Source organism: Panthera leo, chromosome C1, assembly GCF_018350215.1.
Source record: "Panthera leo isolate Ple1 chromosome C1, P.leo_Ple1_pat1.1, whole genome shotgun sequence".
Classification (NCBI taxonomy): domain Eukaryota; kingdom Metazoa; phylum Chordata; class Mammalia; order Carnivora; family Felidae; genus Panthera; species Panthera leo.
Window position 1 is genome coordinate 18,423,914 of NC_056686.1, and position 17,892 is coordinate 18,441,805.

At 60.1% G+C, this 17,892-nt stretch overlaps 1 protein-coding gene across 2 annotated transcripts in view; it reads right to left on the minus strand.

Moving 5' to 3' along the window:
- Positions 1 to 371: 371 nt before the first annotated feature.
- The window catches only part of RUNX3 (RUNX family transcription factor 3), a 58,145-nt gene continuing 40,624 nt past the window's right edge, over positions 372 to 17,892 (minus strand). For both annotated transcript variants that reach the window (XM_042950648.1, XM_042950649.1), the window contains exons 5-7: positions 17,333 to 17,437; positions 6,392 to 6,550; positions 372 to 1,755 (exon numbers count right to left, since the gene is read on the minus strand). In XM_042950648.1, the coding sequence (XP_042806582.1) occupies positions 1,232 to 1,755; positions 6,392 to 6,550; positions 17,333 to 17,437 (788 nt within the window). In that variant the 3' untranslated portion in view covers positions 372 to 1,231. The remainder of the gene's footprint in view (positions 1,756 to 6,391; positions 6,551 to 17,332; positions 17,438 to 17,892) is intronic.

Below are 17,892 nucleotides of genomic sequence, written 5' to 3' on the forward strand. Positions count from 1 at the left end.
TTTGGTGGAAGTCGGTGGGACGCTTGCTGGAGGAGCATGGCCTCTGGGGGAGGTGTGGAGGGCTTAACAGTTCCACACTCTCAGAAGGCAGAGGGGATGTTGTTCGCTACGACAGGGCTTTACCCGTGACAGACAGTGTGTCTGAAAACATTCGAGGCTTCTTTCTCTAAAATCAGCTTTCGAAACTGGTTTTTGTTCCAGACCGCTTTTGGAGCACAGACTAAAGACGGAGAGCTGTCAGAGGCTCTGGCCGGGCCTGCCCACAAGGCTGGGGGCTGGGGGCTGGGGGCGCACAGCTTGGCTGGACCTACGTGGGACAGGACGCTGAAATCCGGACCCACGACCTCTCACCCAGTGTCTTCTGCTAGGACCTTTCTGGTCCCTGCGCTCTCTCCAAAAATGGCAATTTCGAGACCAGCCTAGAGGGAAGGGGGGATCCCTGGCCCTTCACCAAGAGAACAGAGGGTGAATGCCTTGGGCTGGTAAAGTGCATGGAGGACCTGCCTGCAGGTGTCTTTCCTGGTTTTAGGGACCTGCTGCCATTGGCTAGTCTACTCTGGGCCTGGGACCCACAGACAGCTGGGGAGGCGGGGGGTGGCTTTGGGCTGCTGGGAACTCTAGGGAAGCAGAGCTGGGTGGAGAGCTGGCTCGGGGGTCTTATCATCTCATCTCTGCCAGCGATTTCCTGGGCCGCTCGGTGGGTCCCTTCCCCATGTATACAATGAGGAGAAACCCTCTGAGGGGTGGGGAGGCCTTCCAATTCTGACTCCGTTTGTATGAACGTGGAGGGAGGGCTGGGGATCTCTGAGGAAGGTGGGGTGGGGCCAAGCCATGCGGGCAAACGTCACCTCTGTCTGGAACAGAGATGGTCTCTGCCCCAGGGGACCTGGGCCCTGTGACAGCACCGGGCGTAGCTGGGGACAGCTAGGTCATTCCGGGGGAGGCGGCAGGAGACTTTCCCCACGTGGGGTGAGATGATGAGGATCTGGGCCGGGGGCAGTGACCTGAGGGAGGTCCCCGCCTGTCTGTACAACGGCGTGGCTGGACTAGATGCTCTCGGAGCCACCTGCCGGCTCTGGAGCCCAGGATTCGCGGACCCCGGGCCCGTGACCGGCCCGGAGCGTTAAGTCTCATTCCCGTCCGGGGCCTCAGAGCTGCGCCGGCCACTTGTCGGGAAGGTTCGTGGGGCCCCTGCCTCCGTCGGGAGCAGTGGGCTCTGACCCCGGGGCGGTCAGTAGGGCCGCCACACGGCCTCGTCCACGCGGCCCGGCGTGCTCAGGGCGGTGGGGGAGTTGCTGTGGCTGCCGTCCGCCTCCACGCTGTCGCTCTGGCCGCCCAGGCTGGGGTTCATGAGGTTGCCGGCGGCGACGGAGGCGCCGCTGGGGCAGGAGGCCAGCATGCGGGTGGGGGAGCGGTCGCCCCCGCTGCCGGCCACCATGGAGAACTGGTAGGAGCCCGAGGACGCGCCGTAGTAGAGGTGGTAGGGGGACGGGTTGGCCTGGAAAGGGCCGCTCTGGTTCTGCGGGGCCCCCGGGTAGGGCGGCGGGAGGTAGGTGTGGTGGAAGCGGCTGGTGGCCGGCACGCTGGCCACGCTGAGGCTGCCCGAGGGTGTGGCGCTGTAGGGGAAGGCGGCCGACATGGCCCCCGGGTAATGCATCCTGGGGTCGGGGAAGCGGCTCTCGGTGAAGGTCTGCAGCGCCGGGAAGGAGCGGTCGAACTGGCGGGGGTCGGAGAAAGGGTTCAGGTCCGAGGTGCCTGGGGGACAGCAAGGGGGACAGTCAGTCGCAGCCTGACACCACCCCAGAGGCTTGCGGCGCACGGGCCCTTCGCGGAGCCCCTGCTTCTAGATCTGCCCCCGCTCTCACTGCCCTGGGCTGCTCGTGGGCCGGCCCCGGCAGGGAGGCGGGCGCGAGCAGGTGCCCGGGCCACAGGCGGCCCCGGGGGCCTCCCTGGGCGGGCGGAGAGCGGGGAGGGCTTTTCTTTCTCCTCGCGGAGTTCTCTTCACAGCCCAGCTGCAGAGGCCTGCCGAGGGGGTGAAGGTGGCCCCCACCTGGGGAAGCGGCTTCCGCCTTCCTCCCTCCCTGTCAATAGCTGGTAAGACCGTGGGTGTGCAGACAGTCTCCAATGACGCTCTGAGCTTGGGAGCTGGGGCTTGCTTTTACAGATAAGGAAACTGAGGCAGAGAGAGAGAGAGAGAGAGAGAGAGATTGATTTTCCTGACGTGGCGCAGAAAGGACTAGAACTCATCGCGAGGCCGCTGCTTCCCGCTCTCTGCTGCTGGGTGTGCCAACCTCTCCTGCCCAGGTGGGGCTGGTTAGCTTACCTGAGCTCCCACCGGTGTGTGTGTGTGGGGGAGGGAGGGGTGGGGCTGGGTCCCCAGCAGCTGTCTGTCCCCCACCCTCACGTCCCTCACCCCGGGCCTGTGTCTGCGGGGCTGTCCTGTAGGCCGGAGCGGACTGAAGGCCAGACAATGATGAGATGCCACCCTCCCTGCCTCAGCAGCAAAGCGAGATGGCAGCCAGAGGGGCTTAGCGGCCTGGACCCTGCCTTAACCTGGAGAGACCCAGCCCAGGCACTGCGCTAGCTCCCTCGAGGATGGCTCCCCGCTAGACTCTGAGACAAGGGCATCTCAGCCTCTGCCCCCTACTCTTAGAGTCACAGACCCGCCAAACCTCAGCATTCAAAGGGGCTTCAGGACTGAGTCTAATCCCTTCAGTCGGAAAACTCAGGCTCAGAGAGGGTGAGGCACTTGCCCAAGGGTCACACAGCACATTAGACCTGGCGCAGAATCCTAGAGTTCGGGTTCTGAGCCCTGACAGGTGTCTGATAGGCAGGCAGCTGTCCCATCTCTGAGGCAGCACAGCACCTGTCCTGGGTCTGACACTTAGTAGCTGTGTGTCCTTGGGCAGGACACTTAACCTCCCTGTGCATCAGTCTTCCTACATGAAAAATAGAGACAATAATAGCTCCTGGAGTTAATACACGGAAAGTGCACAGACCGGACGCAGAACAGAGGCCCGAGGAGGGTTGCTGCAGTAGCTGTGACCCTCTGTGGCTCTGAGCACCCAGGAGAACTGGCCACTCCAGGGGCTGCAGAGATAAGGCCCTCCCCCTGGTCCTTCCTTGTACCCTGGCTGAGGGGGTAACTCTGGACAGCAGCAGAGAGGTGGGTGAGCCCCTGGCAGTGGTCCTGAGGGCAAGTCTGTCTGGTCCCCATCCCTCTATGCCACCCACCAATGAGGACTCAGGAGGAGACCAGTCGCTGTCACCCGGCCAGCTCTAGGTGGCCACTGCCTGCTCTGAGGACGGAGAGCTGCGGGTACCCTCGCGCCTCTTGATCCCCCAGATCTGCCCGACATGCCGTGTGATGTCAGGTGAGGCCCGTAACTTCTCAGGGCTTTGGGGTCTTCCTGACTCCACTGGGGAGAGCTGCCTTAGCAGCGGGCTCTGATTCTACGTCCTGGCTGTGAATCAGAAGGGAACAGTGCTCCCAGGCTCGAGGTAGGTGGATGTGGGGACAAGGGTCCGGATGACTGCAGCCTTCTGGAACATTCTAACAGGTCCCTCGGCTGGTCAGTGCTGCCTTGAAATGTAAGGGGCCAGAGGTGCCTGGGTCCCCACCCTCGTCCCAGAATGCCAGTGCAGAAGGCCCTGTCGGCAGTGCCTGGCACCCTGAGCAGAGCCAAATGTGAGGCTGACACCTCGACTCTGAGCCCAGGAAGTGAGTGGTGCCCACCTGATGGGAGCTGCATTCTCCAAACAAAGGGAACCCGAGCAGGGGCCCCAGGATGTGACAGTAGGGCTGCAGCCCAGGACACACAAGGCTGTGCAAGGTGGCCCCGGGGCCGGTGCGTGTGGCCTGTGGAGACCACGTGGCCCTCGGAGTTGCCTGGCCTGCCACTGTCCTCTCCTGCCTCCCTCCCGGAGCGGTGGGGGAAGCGTCTGCCCTCAGCACCCCTGTGGCTGCTGCCCCCCCACCCCACCCCCAGCCCAGTAGCCCCAGGAAACCGGAGCTGGCCAGCTGTGGAGCAGCCAATCCCAACACTGGAAGGAAATGTTTATTTTCTTCTCCAAATTGCCCCAGCTGCTGCATGGTGGCTGAATGAGCCCTTTGAGCTGTGAGAAGCCCCCACTGTGGGCCCACAGCTGAGGGGGCCGGGGGCTGGGGTATGGAGGGCTGGGGGCCTCGGCACTGCTTGCTAGTGACCAAAGCCAGGGGGGTCAAAGGGCACAAGGGGCATCAAGAGAAGCGGTTGGGGGGGGGGGTTCCTGAAAATGATCCCAGGGTAGATTCTGCAGGCAGAGGCTCATCCCACCAGAGGGGGAACACCAATGAAGGGGCCCCAAATCTAGCCCTGCTGACACCCCTCTGCAGCCGGTACTTTCTTCCTCCCACATTACAGATGAGAACACCGAGGTTCAGACAGGTGAAGGACTTTGCCTAAGATCACGACCGAAGCCTGGCACAGCCCGATTCCTAGCCAGGTCCACCTGACTGCAAAGTTCATGCTCCTTTCCTGGTCCCGGTCATCAAGGGCCCTTCCTTCCACTCCAGAGAGGACAAGCCCGTGGATGGGGAGAGCTGGCTGGGGCAGACGGCCACAAAAGGCTGCTGTGGATGATTAGGGAGGGGCTGGGGGCCCTGCTTCAGGATGCAGTAGAAGGGGAAGGACCGGCTCAGCCCTGCCCCAGAGTGCAGGTAGGGGTTCTGGCCTGGCCCTCAGGCTCCTGTAGCCACATCCACACAACTGTGGCAGCGCGGAGGGAGGCTTTCCTTCCACAGGAGCTGCTGGACAGGAAGCCACTGTTTACTCTCACCTTCTAGATTCCGGGGCTCCCTGGGCCCCAGCTCTGCCTGTAGCAGGGAAAGGCCTAGAGTGTTAGGCTACTGTACCTTGACAAGTGCTGGCCTGTGGGAAATGGAAGCGTGCACAGCTTTGGGCAGGGGTGGGCCATGAGCCCAGAGAGCAGAGTACCTCCCACTGGTTCTTGAGGTCAGACCCTTGTGCGGCAGCCCCCTGGGCTCAAGAACTACTAAGTGTCTCAAACTCACCAGCCCATGGGTCTTTCCCCACCCTGGGGGCTCAGTAGGGCCAAGGGTGGAAGCTTCCCACACCAGAATAGAAGGGACCATCTCTTCACCCCGAGGGACTATCATAAGTCCCCCTGCCACTGCATCATGCCTGGCGGCAAGGTCTCTCTTAGTGGAGAGCCCCAGGAAGCCCTCATATCAGCCTAGAGCATGGAGAAAGCAGTCAGTTTGTGCCCCTACCCAGGCTCTTCCTGCTTGGGGCCCCCTTGTCTGTGCCCTCAGAAGTGCAGGAAGCTCCTGGGGGTAGGTGCAGTGGGGCCCTTGGACCTGGTCAAAGGTCCAAAGTTTTGGGCTCTGTGACCCAAGAGTGGCCCTTAATCTCTTAAGCCTCAACTCGCTCATCTGCCAGATGGGTTCTAAGCAGGCCGAGAAAGAACAGTCACCCACATCAAGCAGCAGCAGCTGGCCCTCCCGCCTCTGTCCAGCACTGCTGACCAGGGCTCTCGGCCTCTGCCTGGCCAGGGGCCAGCCTCGCACGGTCCTCTGTGCCCCGACCCGCTTGCTGAGTGGGCCCGGAGTGCAGAGTAAATACTCACCACCCAGCCACTTAGTGGGCACCTGCCATGTGCCAGGCATCCTGTCTGCTCTGCAAGGCCCCATCGTGCCTGCTGTGTCCACCCAGGCAATGGGGACAGAGACACGGTCTGGGGCTTGGGCCTAGATGCCTCCCTCCTCTTCTGTTTGGAGGAACTCCCTGGGGCGGGGAGGGGGTTGGGGGAAGGGAGGGCTTTCCCCACGGGGTGCTGTGTGTTTCCGGGGCTGCCACATCACTTTGCTGTTTACGAAGGTTGTCTGAGTGCAGCCCTGGCATTTGAACATCTGACGCCCCGGGGCTGAGGCAGCCACCACTGCCCCTCTTTCAGACGACACAGCAGAGGCTCCGGCGGGGGCCACTGGGACTGGTCTGTCAGAGGCTCCTTAGACAAGTCGTGCCCCAATTTTAATGGGTACACACACGGTGGGATTAATGCCCATCTCCCTCAAGGGACAGGGAGTTCCTGGAGGGCAGGGACCGTGTCTATTCATGCTGACCCCCCAGGCACGGCACATGACCCGTGGTGGGTGTCAGTAAGCGTCTGCTGAATGAAAGAAGCGTCTGCTGAACGAACGAAGGGCCCAGCCCAGGTCGGGGCACATCCCTAGGAAACACCTGTAGGAGCAAATGAGCACCAGCGACCTCCTCCAAAAAAAAAAGGCGGTGCAGTGAATGACCTTCAAATGAGCTTTCGGTCCGGAGGCGCAGGACCACGCCCCGGCCCCCCGTCCGCCTCCCCACTGCCCTCCCCGCCCGTGCCGCACCTTGGATGGGGGTCTGGGCCTGGCTGCTGAAGTGGCTGGCGGTGCTGATGGAACCGCGGGGACTGGGCGCGCTGGGCGTCACGCGCATGCGCAGTCGTTCCAGGTCCCCGAAGCGATCGGGGAACGCCTTGGTCTGGTCCTCCAGCTTCTGCCGGTGCCCTGCAAAGCATTGGTGGGGGGGGGGTGGGGAGGAAGCCCGTCAGCAGCTGGTTCCTGAGAATCTCAGGGGGACGGAAATGCCTCACTCTGCTTGGGGGGGGGGGGGGTGCGGTTCTCCCTGACACCTCTGCAGGGACAATCCTCAGCTTACTACCAACCTCTTTTCTGAGGTTCCCCAGAGACCTCGTGCACAGAGAACGGTCATTATGGGCTGCCCTGGGGCTGCCGTGATGGCCCGCCTCACCCCTACCTGCTGGAGCAGGCGTATGTGCTCCTCTACCTGGCCCGCCTCACCCCTACCTGCTGGAGTAGGCATACGTGTTCTTCCACTTGAACCTCAACAGCCCACTGTGCAGCACATGCGTAAACTGAAGCAGCAGCCGTGTGAAATGGCTCAGGTGGGCTCCCGTGGGCGTGAGGGAGAGAGCCCCCGGGGGGGGGGTGCTGCCACCCTTTACCTCCCCACCCCCCCTGCAAGAATAATTGGCCCTGGCCTGGGACAGCTGGCTGCTAGCCCTCAGCCATCCCGAGACCCCCCAGCACAGCCCTGTCCTCGCCGGGCCCCAGACAGAAGGGAAAATTCACCGGGGCGTGTGGAGGAGGCATGGGGAGGGCCCGAACTCCCACCTCTGAATGGGAGCTGGGGACAGGGGACCGGGGCACCTGGCTTGGGGCATTACACGCGGAGAGACTGCTAGCATCTGCCACCACTTCTCTGCCACAGCTCACCCGGGGAAGGGCCCCAGCCTCGTCTCCTAGGCCCCGGAGGTGCGGGCAGGGCTGGGGTGGCCGTGCGCCTGCCTCTGTGCAGCTGGCTGAGGGCTCCCCGCATGGCTTCTTGAATGACATCAGGCTCGTGGGGACCACCCCTCCCCTGCCACACCACATTTTCAACTATTCATTTTCCATTTCATAAGCAACACATGAATCTCTACAAAAACAAACACACTGCAGAATTACAGATAAGGCTAATGACTCCTTCGACCCACCCTGAACCCCTCCCCAGAAATCTCCATGTGATCAGTTTGGGGGTCTTTCTTTCCAGCCTCTTTTTGGTTTCACATGCATGGAAAACACAGAGCAAGTTTCTCCCAAGAACCTCTGGAGTGGTCTCAGGCTGGTTTATCATTCTGTAACTCGCTCTTCCAGCCAGGTGGACCACCTGTCTCCTGACCTGGAAAATGGGGGGAGTAACCCAGCCCCACAGCTCCTGCTGAACCTCGGGGGGCCTCCTTGGGGCTCGGTGGGGGCTCAGCAAGTACGAGGAGGGCTGATCACTATGGCAGCAGATGTCCCTTGTTCCTGCTGGTCACAGCCCCTGGTGGCTGCCACTGGCTCAGCCAGTCCTCTAGGATGCTTAGGTCGTTTTGAAATTTTCTCCACTCTCCTTCACATGCAATGTCCCTGTCGCGGCCCAGAAACATCCCTATTCACACCTCTTTGTGTCTGGGGATCTCTCCAGCGCACAGACACTGGCATGGGCTGATCAGTCAGACACTAGCCGTGAGCCTAACACCCGAGGCTGGCCTATTCCACTCCAATCAACCCTGAGGGAGGAGGCCAGGCCAGGCAGGGAGGCTAGGTTCTCTTTTTTACCAAGAGAATTGCAGCTCAGAGAGGCGAAGAGGCTTGTCTGCAGTCACACAGTGAGGAAGAGGGAACGATGTTTTGGATCTGGGACGCCTTGGAGAAGAAGCATGGGGAGGGGCTGAGGGAGAGGGAAGGCTTGCCTGAGTCCTCGGGTCTGCAGGGGCATGCCGAGTTTTCTAGATTGACAAGGAGAGAAGAAGAGGGAAGTAGGTAGGAAGTAAAACAGAACTCCTCACCATCCTTCCTGAGGCCTGGAAAATGGCATCCTGGGGGCCTGAAAAAGCATGAAATGACTGTTGACCTCCCTTGGGAATGAGGGGACAGAGTTGGAGGCCTCAGAACAGGTTTGACTTCTGATCTTCAAAATGGGGATGAAACGGATTCTGGCACCAGACGCCCAGGCTCCCTGCACACCCCTGCCTCGCACGGGCATCTGAGGGCTCCTGGGGAAGAACTTGGAGTCCTGGGAGCCACAGTGGGCTCGGCAAGTCACCAAGGAGCCGGGAACCCCCCTTCTCCTCCCAGGAGGCCCCAGGCCTGGAGCCCAAGGGACATTTGTCTGCCGCGGCCTCCCAGGACCTTTGGCAAGGGGGGAAATGTAGGCTGGGTAAGTTTAGCTGGAGCCAGGGCTACGGGCTCTGAGGCCTCTGGGGGCCGGCAGGCCGTGAATGAGGCACTCGGGGTGGGTGGGGAGTGAGGCGGACTGGAAGAGGGAGTCCTTTGCAGGAGGGGCAGTTGTCCCCCGGTCCAGCCGACGGGTGCCCTCGTGGGGGTGGACCCAGTGTTGCCAGACCCACCAGTCTGGCAGGAGAACAATAAACTTGCTTTTATGTGAAATCTCCCATGCTTTCTATGCTGGCAATTCACTCCAATACCGAGAAACAAAACAAAACAAAACAAAGAAAAGGAAAGAAACATCCCAAACCAACTCGTAGGATGTGTCCTGCTCACACTGCCAGTTTACAGCCTCCAAGTTCGAGATTTCAGCATCTGGTTGGTTGTGTAACCTTAGCCCCTGAGGACTGCTTCATGGCTACCCCTCAGGAGGTGGTCTCGAGGGGGCTGCCGCAGGGCTCGGCCCTGATAAGCCTCGGAAGAAATGTTGTTGCCGTTGCTGCTGCGGCCACTGAAGAACCAGCAGGGTGGTGTGGACAAGCTGGAGGGCAAATGAATTCAGAACGATCTCAACAGGCAGGAAGTCGGCCGGATAGACGTGGAGACTGCAGACTGACCTGACAGCAGCTTGGGTGTGAAGATTCTGGGTGTCTTAGTCGACCACAAGCTTGAAGTGAGCCAACGGGGGCTGCACAAAAACTCGTGCGATACGTCCGGCCTCCTGATGATCGCCATTGTGGAACGAAGCCCCGTTTCTGAGTCACGCTGTGTGCCCGGCATTTGCAGCTACTCTTGCGGCCCAGCGGAAGGAGGGCGGGGTTCACAGCCAGCCTGGGTTCGAGGTTGGGCCCAGCCACTTGTGCAGCTTGGTGGCCTCACTCAAGTCACACGCCCTTTCCCCCACCCCAAGCCGCAGTGTCCCCATGGTGGCCACACAAGGTCTATAAATGCCCTCCAGCTACATGGGTTACTTCTATACCCCAGCTCCTGCCAAGGGAGGGTGAGATTATCACCCCCACGTCAGAGATCAGGACACTGAGGCCACGACGGTAAGTGTGGGACAGAAAACAGGGACAGCAGAGCCAGCACTGACGTGCAGACCCCTGAGACCAAGTCCCTTGACGCTTTCCTTTTTGCTCCCACTGTACAGATGGGGCTACTGAGGCTTCCAGAGGAGATCTCTGCTATGTGGTCGGTTTGGGCTATAAGTCAGGTAATCTGGCCCCGAAGCATATACCCCACCACGCGCTGTGCTGCCGTCACAAAGGGCCCACCCCCTGGAGTGTGGGAGTTCTCACAGTGCTTTGGGAATTGCTTCCTTGTTGCTGGGGAACAAGGGAGGGGCAGGGGGAAGCTGAGGTGGCTCCGCGTGGCCCGGGCGCCGGAGAGTCTCAGAGCCACAGGGCCCCGGCCTTCACACTTGGAGCAGAACGGAACTTCCTGTGCCCGAGGAAAGATGGGCCCACAGAATAGACCTCTTTCATTTGGCCACCCACAGTGGGAGCCGGTGGTGGTGGTGGGGGGGGGGTTGGCCTCGCTCACTCGGTCATCTGGGGCTCAGCCCTTTCACACCGTGCCTCAGTTTCCCCTCTGCACAGCTCGCTCACTGGGGCCCCTCTAAGCTTTGAGAGTCCCTGGCTTAAGATGACCACTACCGGTGGGAGCCACCGGCCATACTCGGGCCTCCAGAAGAAAAGGAGGCAGGGTTGCTTGCTCCATGGGCCACCCCCACCCTCCACGCCCCCACCCCACCTCTCTCCTCTTGCTGCTGCTGTTCTTAGAGTTTCTCAAGTATGCCCTGCCTCTCACACTTCAGAGCCACAGCTCAGGCACAGCCCCCGCCAGGAATGCTTTCCTGTCCTTTGGGGCTCACCCCAAGAGCCCCTCCCTGGCAGGAAGACCCCCTGTCCCAGCACCGAGCCTCTGCAGCACCCCGTAGGCTGACACAGCAGCTAGCGGTGCCAGAAATAAAAACAGCAGCCCCTGCTTGCTGAACGCTGCCTCCACTCCGGCGTCTAAGGTGTTGACATGCGTGGCCTTGTTTCACCCCGCATCTCCTCACTGTCCCTACTTCACAGGTGAGAAAACTGAGGCTCGGTGAGGGTCAGTGACATGTCTGAGGTCACACAGATGGCTTGAGGCCACCTTCTCTCCCTGGAGTCCATCCTGAAAGCAAGGAGCCTGGGTTTTGACAATCGCGGGCTCCAGATAACGGGTGTTAGGGCCGAGCCCAGGCCCAGGGCCCAGGGCAACTCTCTGCAGGCCCAGGAGGATGGGCCTGGGAAGAAGAGGAGAGGGTCTCAGTGGACTCCGCCAGGAGCCCCGCCCTGCTCTGCAGCTCAGTGCTGAGCGTCCAGCTCTCTAAGCACGCTTTGCTCTGACCCGCCAAGTCTCTCTCCTCCTCTGGGCCTTAACCGCCGCAACGGTCAAGTGGTTTTCATACTACCTAACCCCCAAGGTGAGGATAAGCTGCAGGACAGACCCTAAGTGTTTAAAAGTAAAACACTTTGCAGGGAGGATGGGGGCCACCTGGGTGGGGCCCCACCTTGGCCCACCACACCTGTCAGCCTCCAGTAGCTGAGCTCAAGTCACTGCCGGTCCCTGCAGCATGCCTCGATTAGTGCTGTGACCCTCATCTATAGGAGAGCAAGGTCCCAGTGGCCCAGGCCTGTATGAGGCAGTTCTCACCCACTGGGGATCTTGGGCAGGTCACCTTCTCCCTCTGGGCCTCAGCTGTCTCATCTGTAAAATGGAGATCACATTGGAACTCCGAAGGGTGTGGACAGGCTGCAGGAATTAAACAGGTGGTCCGGCCTAGGCCCTCAAGGAAGGCGTTCTGGGCGCCATAGTTCTTCCTTAACGTGTCTATACGGTAGGCATGCCCAGCCTCGCAGGGGTAGAGAAGGGGGAAAGGAATACTGCGGCCCAGCCACGCTGAGTGATTCGCCCAGGGTCACACGGTGCTGGAGGAAGAGAACGATGGCTGGATTCTGGGCTGGGGGCTCCCTTCCCACCAGTCCCTAGGCATCCTTCATCACCACCAGCTGGGCCGGCACGGGGTCCCTGCACCTGCCAAGTACCTGGTGCTTCTTGGGGACCGTCAGGGCCATCCCCCTGCCTTCGTGCTGCCCCAACACAAGTCCCCATGACGAGAGTGGCAACCACTTTTGCAGGCACCTACGAGGGGCCAAGCACCGTGCTAGGTGAGCCATGCATATCGTTTACGAGGGCCATAACCCTCTGAGGGGCTGCTACCATCACCCCCATTTTACAGGTGTGAAAGTGGAGGTGCGAGGTCAAGGTCAAACCTGGACCGGTCAGCACGTTGCACGAAGCTTGGCGGCTGAGGTCTCGGCTTCCCAAGCGCTCCGAGAGAGGAGAGCTGGGCTGACTGGCGGTGAGGTCTGACTGGCAAGCGACCAGCTCGGCGCTCGGCCTCAGCTGGGTGGGAGAGGGACGGGGAGGCAGGGGACAGGGGACAGGGAGAAGCAGAGCCGGGCACAGGAAGAGCGGCGGCTGCCGGGAACAATGTGGGCCCCAATTACGGGGCCCTTCACCCATCCGAAGCCACTCAGCTGCCTCCTCGGCTGCCTGGCCCGGCTCTGGTGCGGTCACAGCCCAGACACAGCAGCCACTGTCCGCCCAGCTGCGGGGTGGGGCCCCCGGGCCCCAGGCCCGCTCTGTGGCCTGTCAGGAGATTTACACCCGACTCTTAACAACCGCGGGGAATCGCAGGCGGGTGCTGGGCCCCGGGTGGTCTGCCTTGAATCGGCCCCCTGTGAGCAGATGAAAGCCGGTCGGTGGCTGGGCTGGGAAACCGGCTGGCGGGGGGCCAGCGGGCAGGGAGGCAAGCGGCTCCCTCCCAGGGCCGCAACTGGGGCTTCCAGCGGCCTGGGGTTGATTAGGGGAGCCCGGGAGGTCTGAGGTTAACCCCTTCCCTCCTGCTGGGTGCACTCCCCTGGGGACCTAGGGGGCCCTGGGAGTACGGGCCTCTCCTCAGAGGAGTTGCCTCTCCTCAGCCCAGGCCTCCCTCTACCTCCCCACACCTGGAGCGGAGACCGAAATTGTGGCAACTCTAGGACCCTGGAAGGCCCCGCTATGGGCTTAGGGTCACGCTTCCTCCCCGTGCCGTCCGGAGCCTGTTTGCTTACTTCCTTCGGGCCTCTCTGGTCAAATGTCACCTCCTCAAGAGGCTTCCCTGGTATCCCATCCCTGTGCGCTCTACCCCTCCCCCCAGCTTTGTTTTTCCCCATAAGACTTCTCACAACCTGAGATTAAGTCGACTAATCATTTAGGTACTTCATTTATTCAACACATATTTACTGAGCACCTACTAAGCGCTCATGTCTGTATTCCAGGGTCTATGCCCGCACGTGGCAAAGCAGAGGAAAGAACTTCTGCCCCACGGAGCGTATGTAATAGTGAGCGGAGATGGGAAATAAATGACATAAATGAGTGAACTCTATTGCATCTTGGCAGGTGATCAGGGTTCTAGGTAAAAATCAAAGCTGGTAAGGGGTGGGTGCGTGTGTGTGATTTGAACAGCATGACGGTGGTGGGGGTCTCACTGGGAAGTTTGAGTAAAGCCTTCATTCAGGGTGGGAAAGTACAAGCCACGCATCTGGGGGTGTCTGTTTCAGAGAGAGAGAACAGCAGTGCAAAGGCCCTGAGGCAGGGATGTGGCCGGCCAGTTTGAAGACCAGCCAGGAGGCCAGGGTGGCCAGAGTGGGGTGAGCAAGGAGGATGTCAGAGAGGAAGTCAGGGGGTAACGAGCACAGATCACGTGGGGTGCTGTGGCCACAGGGACAATAGAACTATTTATACCATCTTTCCCCACCTCTAATGTAGAAGACCCAAGTGGGACGGAGCCTGTCTATTGGGCTCACTGTGGCATTCCCAGTTTCTAGAACAGCGCCAGACACATGAAAGGTGCCCAGGAAAATATCTGTTGAAATCATTCCACATACATCTTTGGGAAGAAAGGGCCCACAGGCAAGATGCTCGAACTGCCCCCCTTTGCCTCCGGCCGGATTAAAAACTTGGGTCCTACCCTTTCAGGTGCCAGCACCTGCTAAACCCGGAAGATGGGATGAGTGGTTCCATGCCAGAATCGCCAGGCACCGGACTGCCTCCTGCCTGAATCCTGGACCCTGCTCAGCCACCTGCTTTTTAACCAGCCCCCGGTGACTATGAGGGACACCGGCATTGAGAACCTCAGAAACCAAGGCCACACAGGCAGGAAGCCACCAAGCTAGCCTTCAAACCCAGCCAGCCACCTGGCTGCGTATTGGGCATGCTCTGCAGGGCACCAGAGGGGAACGACCCAGCCACAGAACCCACAGCTGGGCCTCAGGGATCTGCAGACTCCCACTCCTTGGCTCCCAGGACCAGCCCCTACTCCCACCCCCACCCCACACAAGGCTCAGCCCTCACATGGGGCTGGGAGTCACAAAGCAGGAGAAAAGCCCAGAAAGGAAATCCTGTGATAATCCGTGAGGGTTTGGGTACTTCCTGCGGGCTGTGCAGCTGCAAGCTCCTTTCACGCTCAGGACAACTCCCCAGAGCAGACGCTACTATCCTCCCCATTTTACAGATGAGGCACAGTGAGGCAGGAAGGCCCTTCCAAGTGGCCCTCATTTCCCTGAGCCCCAGACTGGAGCCCATGGGGTGCACTGAAACTCACCCTTGGGCAAGTGGCTCTGCCTCCTGGCCTGTCTCCTTCCGGGTGGTTGCAGACCTGTTAATGGGGACCTGGCACACAAGGAGTGTGTGCTTGGTGACCAGCAGCACTGACCGGGTCTCTCACCTCTTACAGGTGGGGAAACGGAGGCCCGGTAAGGAGGAGGATTTGTCCAAGGTCACAGACAAGGCCAGGGTGGGGTTGGCAGCCAGGGTGCGGGTGAGACCTGACCTGAAGGCCTGGGTGGGCAGGGGCACAGGCAAGCGGGCCCTCAGGACGGGAGACCTGGAGAACTGCCTCCTCCCACAGCTGCTCTTTTCTATAAATAAGCTTCTGCTAAGATTTTGTTTGAACAAGTCTCTTTAATGAGACTTAAAGGCCTAGAGAGGGGTGCCATTTGCCTCGGGTCACACAGCCAGCCTGGCCTCGGACTCCGGCCCATCTCCCGGGCTGGCTTCTCTTTCCTTTCTCTTGCTGTCTCCCCTCCCTCCGGCCTCGGCTGCCTTGTCCTGTGCAGTCCCCTGCCGCCCCCCTGCCTCCCACCGCCTTCCCCTATCAGCTCACCCCCAGAAGGGCTGTCTCAGGTCTGGGGACCCCAGGAGAGAAGAGCCGGCAGGGGATTTGAACTGGGGGCTCCCAAAGGCAGGGCCACACCCCTGCCCTTATCCAGGGCCCTCAAGGGGGGGTGGAGGGGGTGGGGTGGGCAGCTCTGGGCTGAGAACGGCTGGACATGGGGGGTTTTGAGGGATCCCAGGCATTGCTGGGCCCCTGGGAACCTTCCTAGCAAGCTCCAAGACCCCCTGCCACACGCCTCTGTGGACTGGGCGCTCACTGCTTTGTGGAGTGGCTCCTAAGTGCTGCATCATCGCAGCGAAGCCGACTGTGGCTCCCGTCCGTCCTGATTCTGCCCCTGGAGACGGAGTGGTGTGCCACCTGTTTGATACCTTTAGGGCCATGGCTTGGGCTGCCCCCCTGCTGCTGACCAAGAGTCACCACCCACAGATGGTGCTCGTGGTGGAAATGCACGGTGGTGGCCAGGTGCTGGGGATAACCGAACACCATGGCTCCAGTGACTCACCAGGACCCTCCCCCTGCCACAGCCAGATGCTATCCACATGCCATCACTGGTCTCTAGGCCTGTGGTGTGGGTGGTAGCACCCCACTTCCTGGAGGCGGGGGGGCTGAGGCTGAAAGAGGCCAGCAGTTTCCCCAACATCCCCGACCAGGCAGGCTGTCTTCCGCATCCTGGTGGCTTATGGCTCACAAGGGTTTCCCAGACATCACCACCTCGAGACTCTTGGGGTCACTGACTCAGTTCACAGGTGACAAGACTGAGGCCCAAAAGACAACACGACTTGTCCAGGGCCATGAATCCCAAGGCCAGGGGCATGGACCCATCCACATCCAGTCCCGGCAAGAATCTGGCCAGAGCAGATGCCTGTCTTTGGGTCTGAAGACCATATGAGGGAGCTAAGGGAGGCTGGAGGAGGGGGCCCTGAGGGCCTTCAGGGAGAGTCATCCGGGGACACCAAGCCCAGCTTTAAGCCTTCCCCAAGTGGCCAGACACCGGAGTGGGCCCCGGAATTGGACAGATGGGGAGCTAGGTCAGTCTGATTCCCCAGGAGGAGGGGCCAGCCCTGGGTGGCCCTCACTGACGACACCCTGGCAGAGCCCCATCTGTTCTGAGCCTCCTGGGCTCCGGTCCCCATTCTGTCTTCCTGCCCCAAGTCCACCCAGCTTGGAATGGAAATCGACGATGACTGTCTCTGGGAAGACAAGGCCCCTCCCAGCACCAAAGGCCATGGGAGGCCCTGGCAGGTTCTCAACATCCCCTGGCCTGGACTCTCTCCCCACTGGAACTGGGGTGACCCTTTGGCTCTGCTGTCGTAAGGATCCCATGGGACAATAAATGTGAGAGGGCTTTCTAAACTCTAAAGGACCACGAGTAGGAAGGGAAAGGCAGGGCAGCTCCCGATACCCCACACTGAGCATGTTACAAGTTGGGGGGTGGGGTGGTCCAGAAGGAGCACTCTGGTCAGGGCTCAGAAAGCAGCCAGTCCAGAAATGGCCAGCTGGCCAGCTGGTTCTCTGTTTCTTTCATTCATTCATTCATTCATTCACTAATTTAGTGAATACAGACCTCTGGCCCATTCTGTGGCAGCTGCCCCTCAAGTGCCCATAACATAAACCTACAAACAGCATTATCCTTCAGCAGGCAGAAGCAATTAAACACAAACTCTCTTTGATGCTAAAAGGCACACATCAGGACTCCCTGCGCATAGTAGGTGCTCAGTAAATATCTGCAGAATCAAGTTCGCATTCTTGAGAGTGGGTTTTGGGGTCAGAGTGCCCAGGCTGCGTGTGACTTAAGTCACATACTGAGATCCAAAGAAAGTTTCCAAGGAGGGGATGTGGCCTCACAGCCAGACCAACTCCTGTTTTTGATGGCTCCCTCCCTCAGCCACTGGCAGAGGAAGCTGGGACGGAGTAGAGCAAATCTGGCCCGACCTCCCCCCACCCCCAACACTCACAAATACCCTATTGGAAGACTTTTCCATCTAGTTCCTTTCCCTAACAGATGCCAATCACAAATCCATACTCCCTCAGCTGGCTCTCAGTGGGCAGTCCTGCGGGGGGGGGGGGGGCGGTCAAGCTGATTCTGCCATTACCCCTTCCTATGGTCCTTGCTGGCCTCCAGTAGTCCAGGGATAAGCACAGAGGGTTTGGGTTTATTGGCAGGCACCCGGAGTGTGCAGGGATGTAGAGCCCAGGAGTGCAGCCCCCTGATGAGAGCGTTTCAGGGGACCACTGCCATCTGTCTGACCTCGGCTGCTGCCCTTCCCCCTGCTGGACCCTCCTCCCCACTGCCCAGAGGGCTCAGTGGCTCGGGCACTTACGTCTGGGTTCCCGGGGTCCATCCACGGTCACCTTGATGGCTCGGTGGTAGGTGGCCACTTGGGTGGGGTTGGTGAACACGGTGATGGTCAGTGTGAAACTCTTCCCTGGCGGGGGGGGAGTGGAGAATAAAGGCAGGAGGTTGGCACCTGGAGCTGTTAGCAACACCCCGTCTCCCTCCCAGAAAGGGCAGATCTCTCTCCTTCGAACCTGGGCAGAAGATGGGGCTCTGGGTGAAGTTCCAGCTGCTGGCCTTGGCATTCGGGGCCCCAGGAGGTCTGGCACCAACTTTATCATCTTCCCCCTCCCCATGCTCTGGCCACCCTGCTAATTTTCTCCCTGCTTCCTGGCTTTTGTGCTGTTCCTTCTGTCCAGCGACCCTTGCGATTTGGGGCTGGGGAGCACCCCACGTATAACTACAAAAATATGTATAAAAACGCATATATTTTTTCCTAAAGGTAATGAGTGATCTTTATAGAAAATTTGGGGAACACAGAAAAATCGCCCACGGTTCAACTAGCCAGGAATAAACACTATTAACATTTGGGTGTTTTCTCCTCTA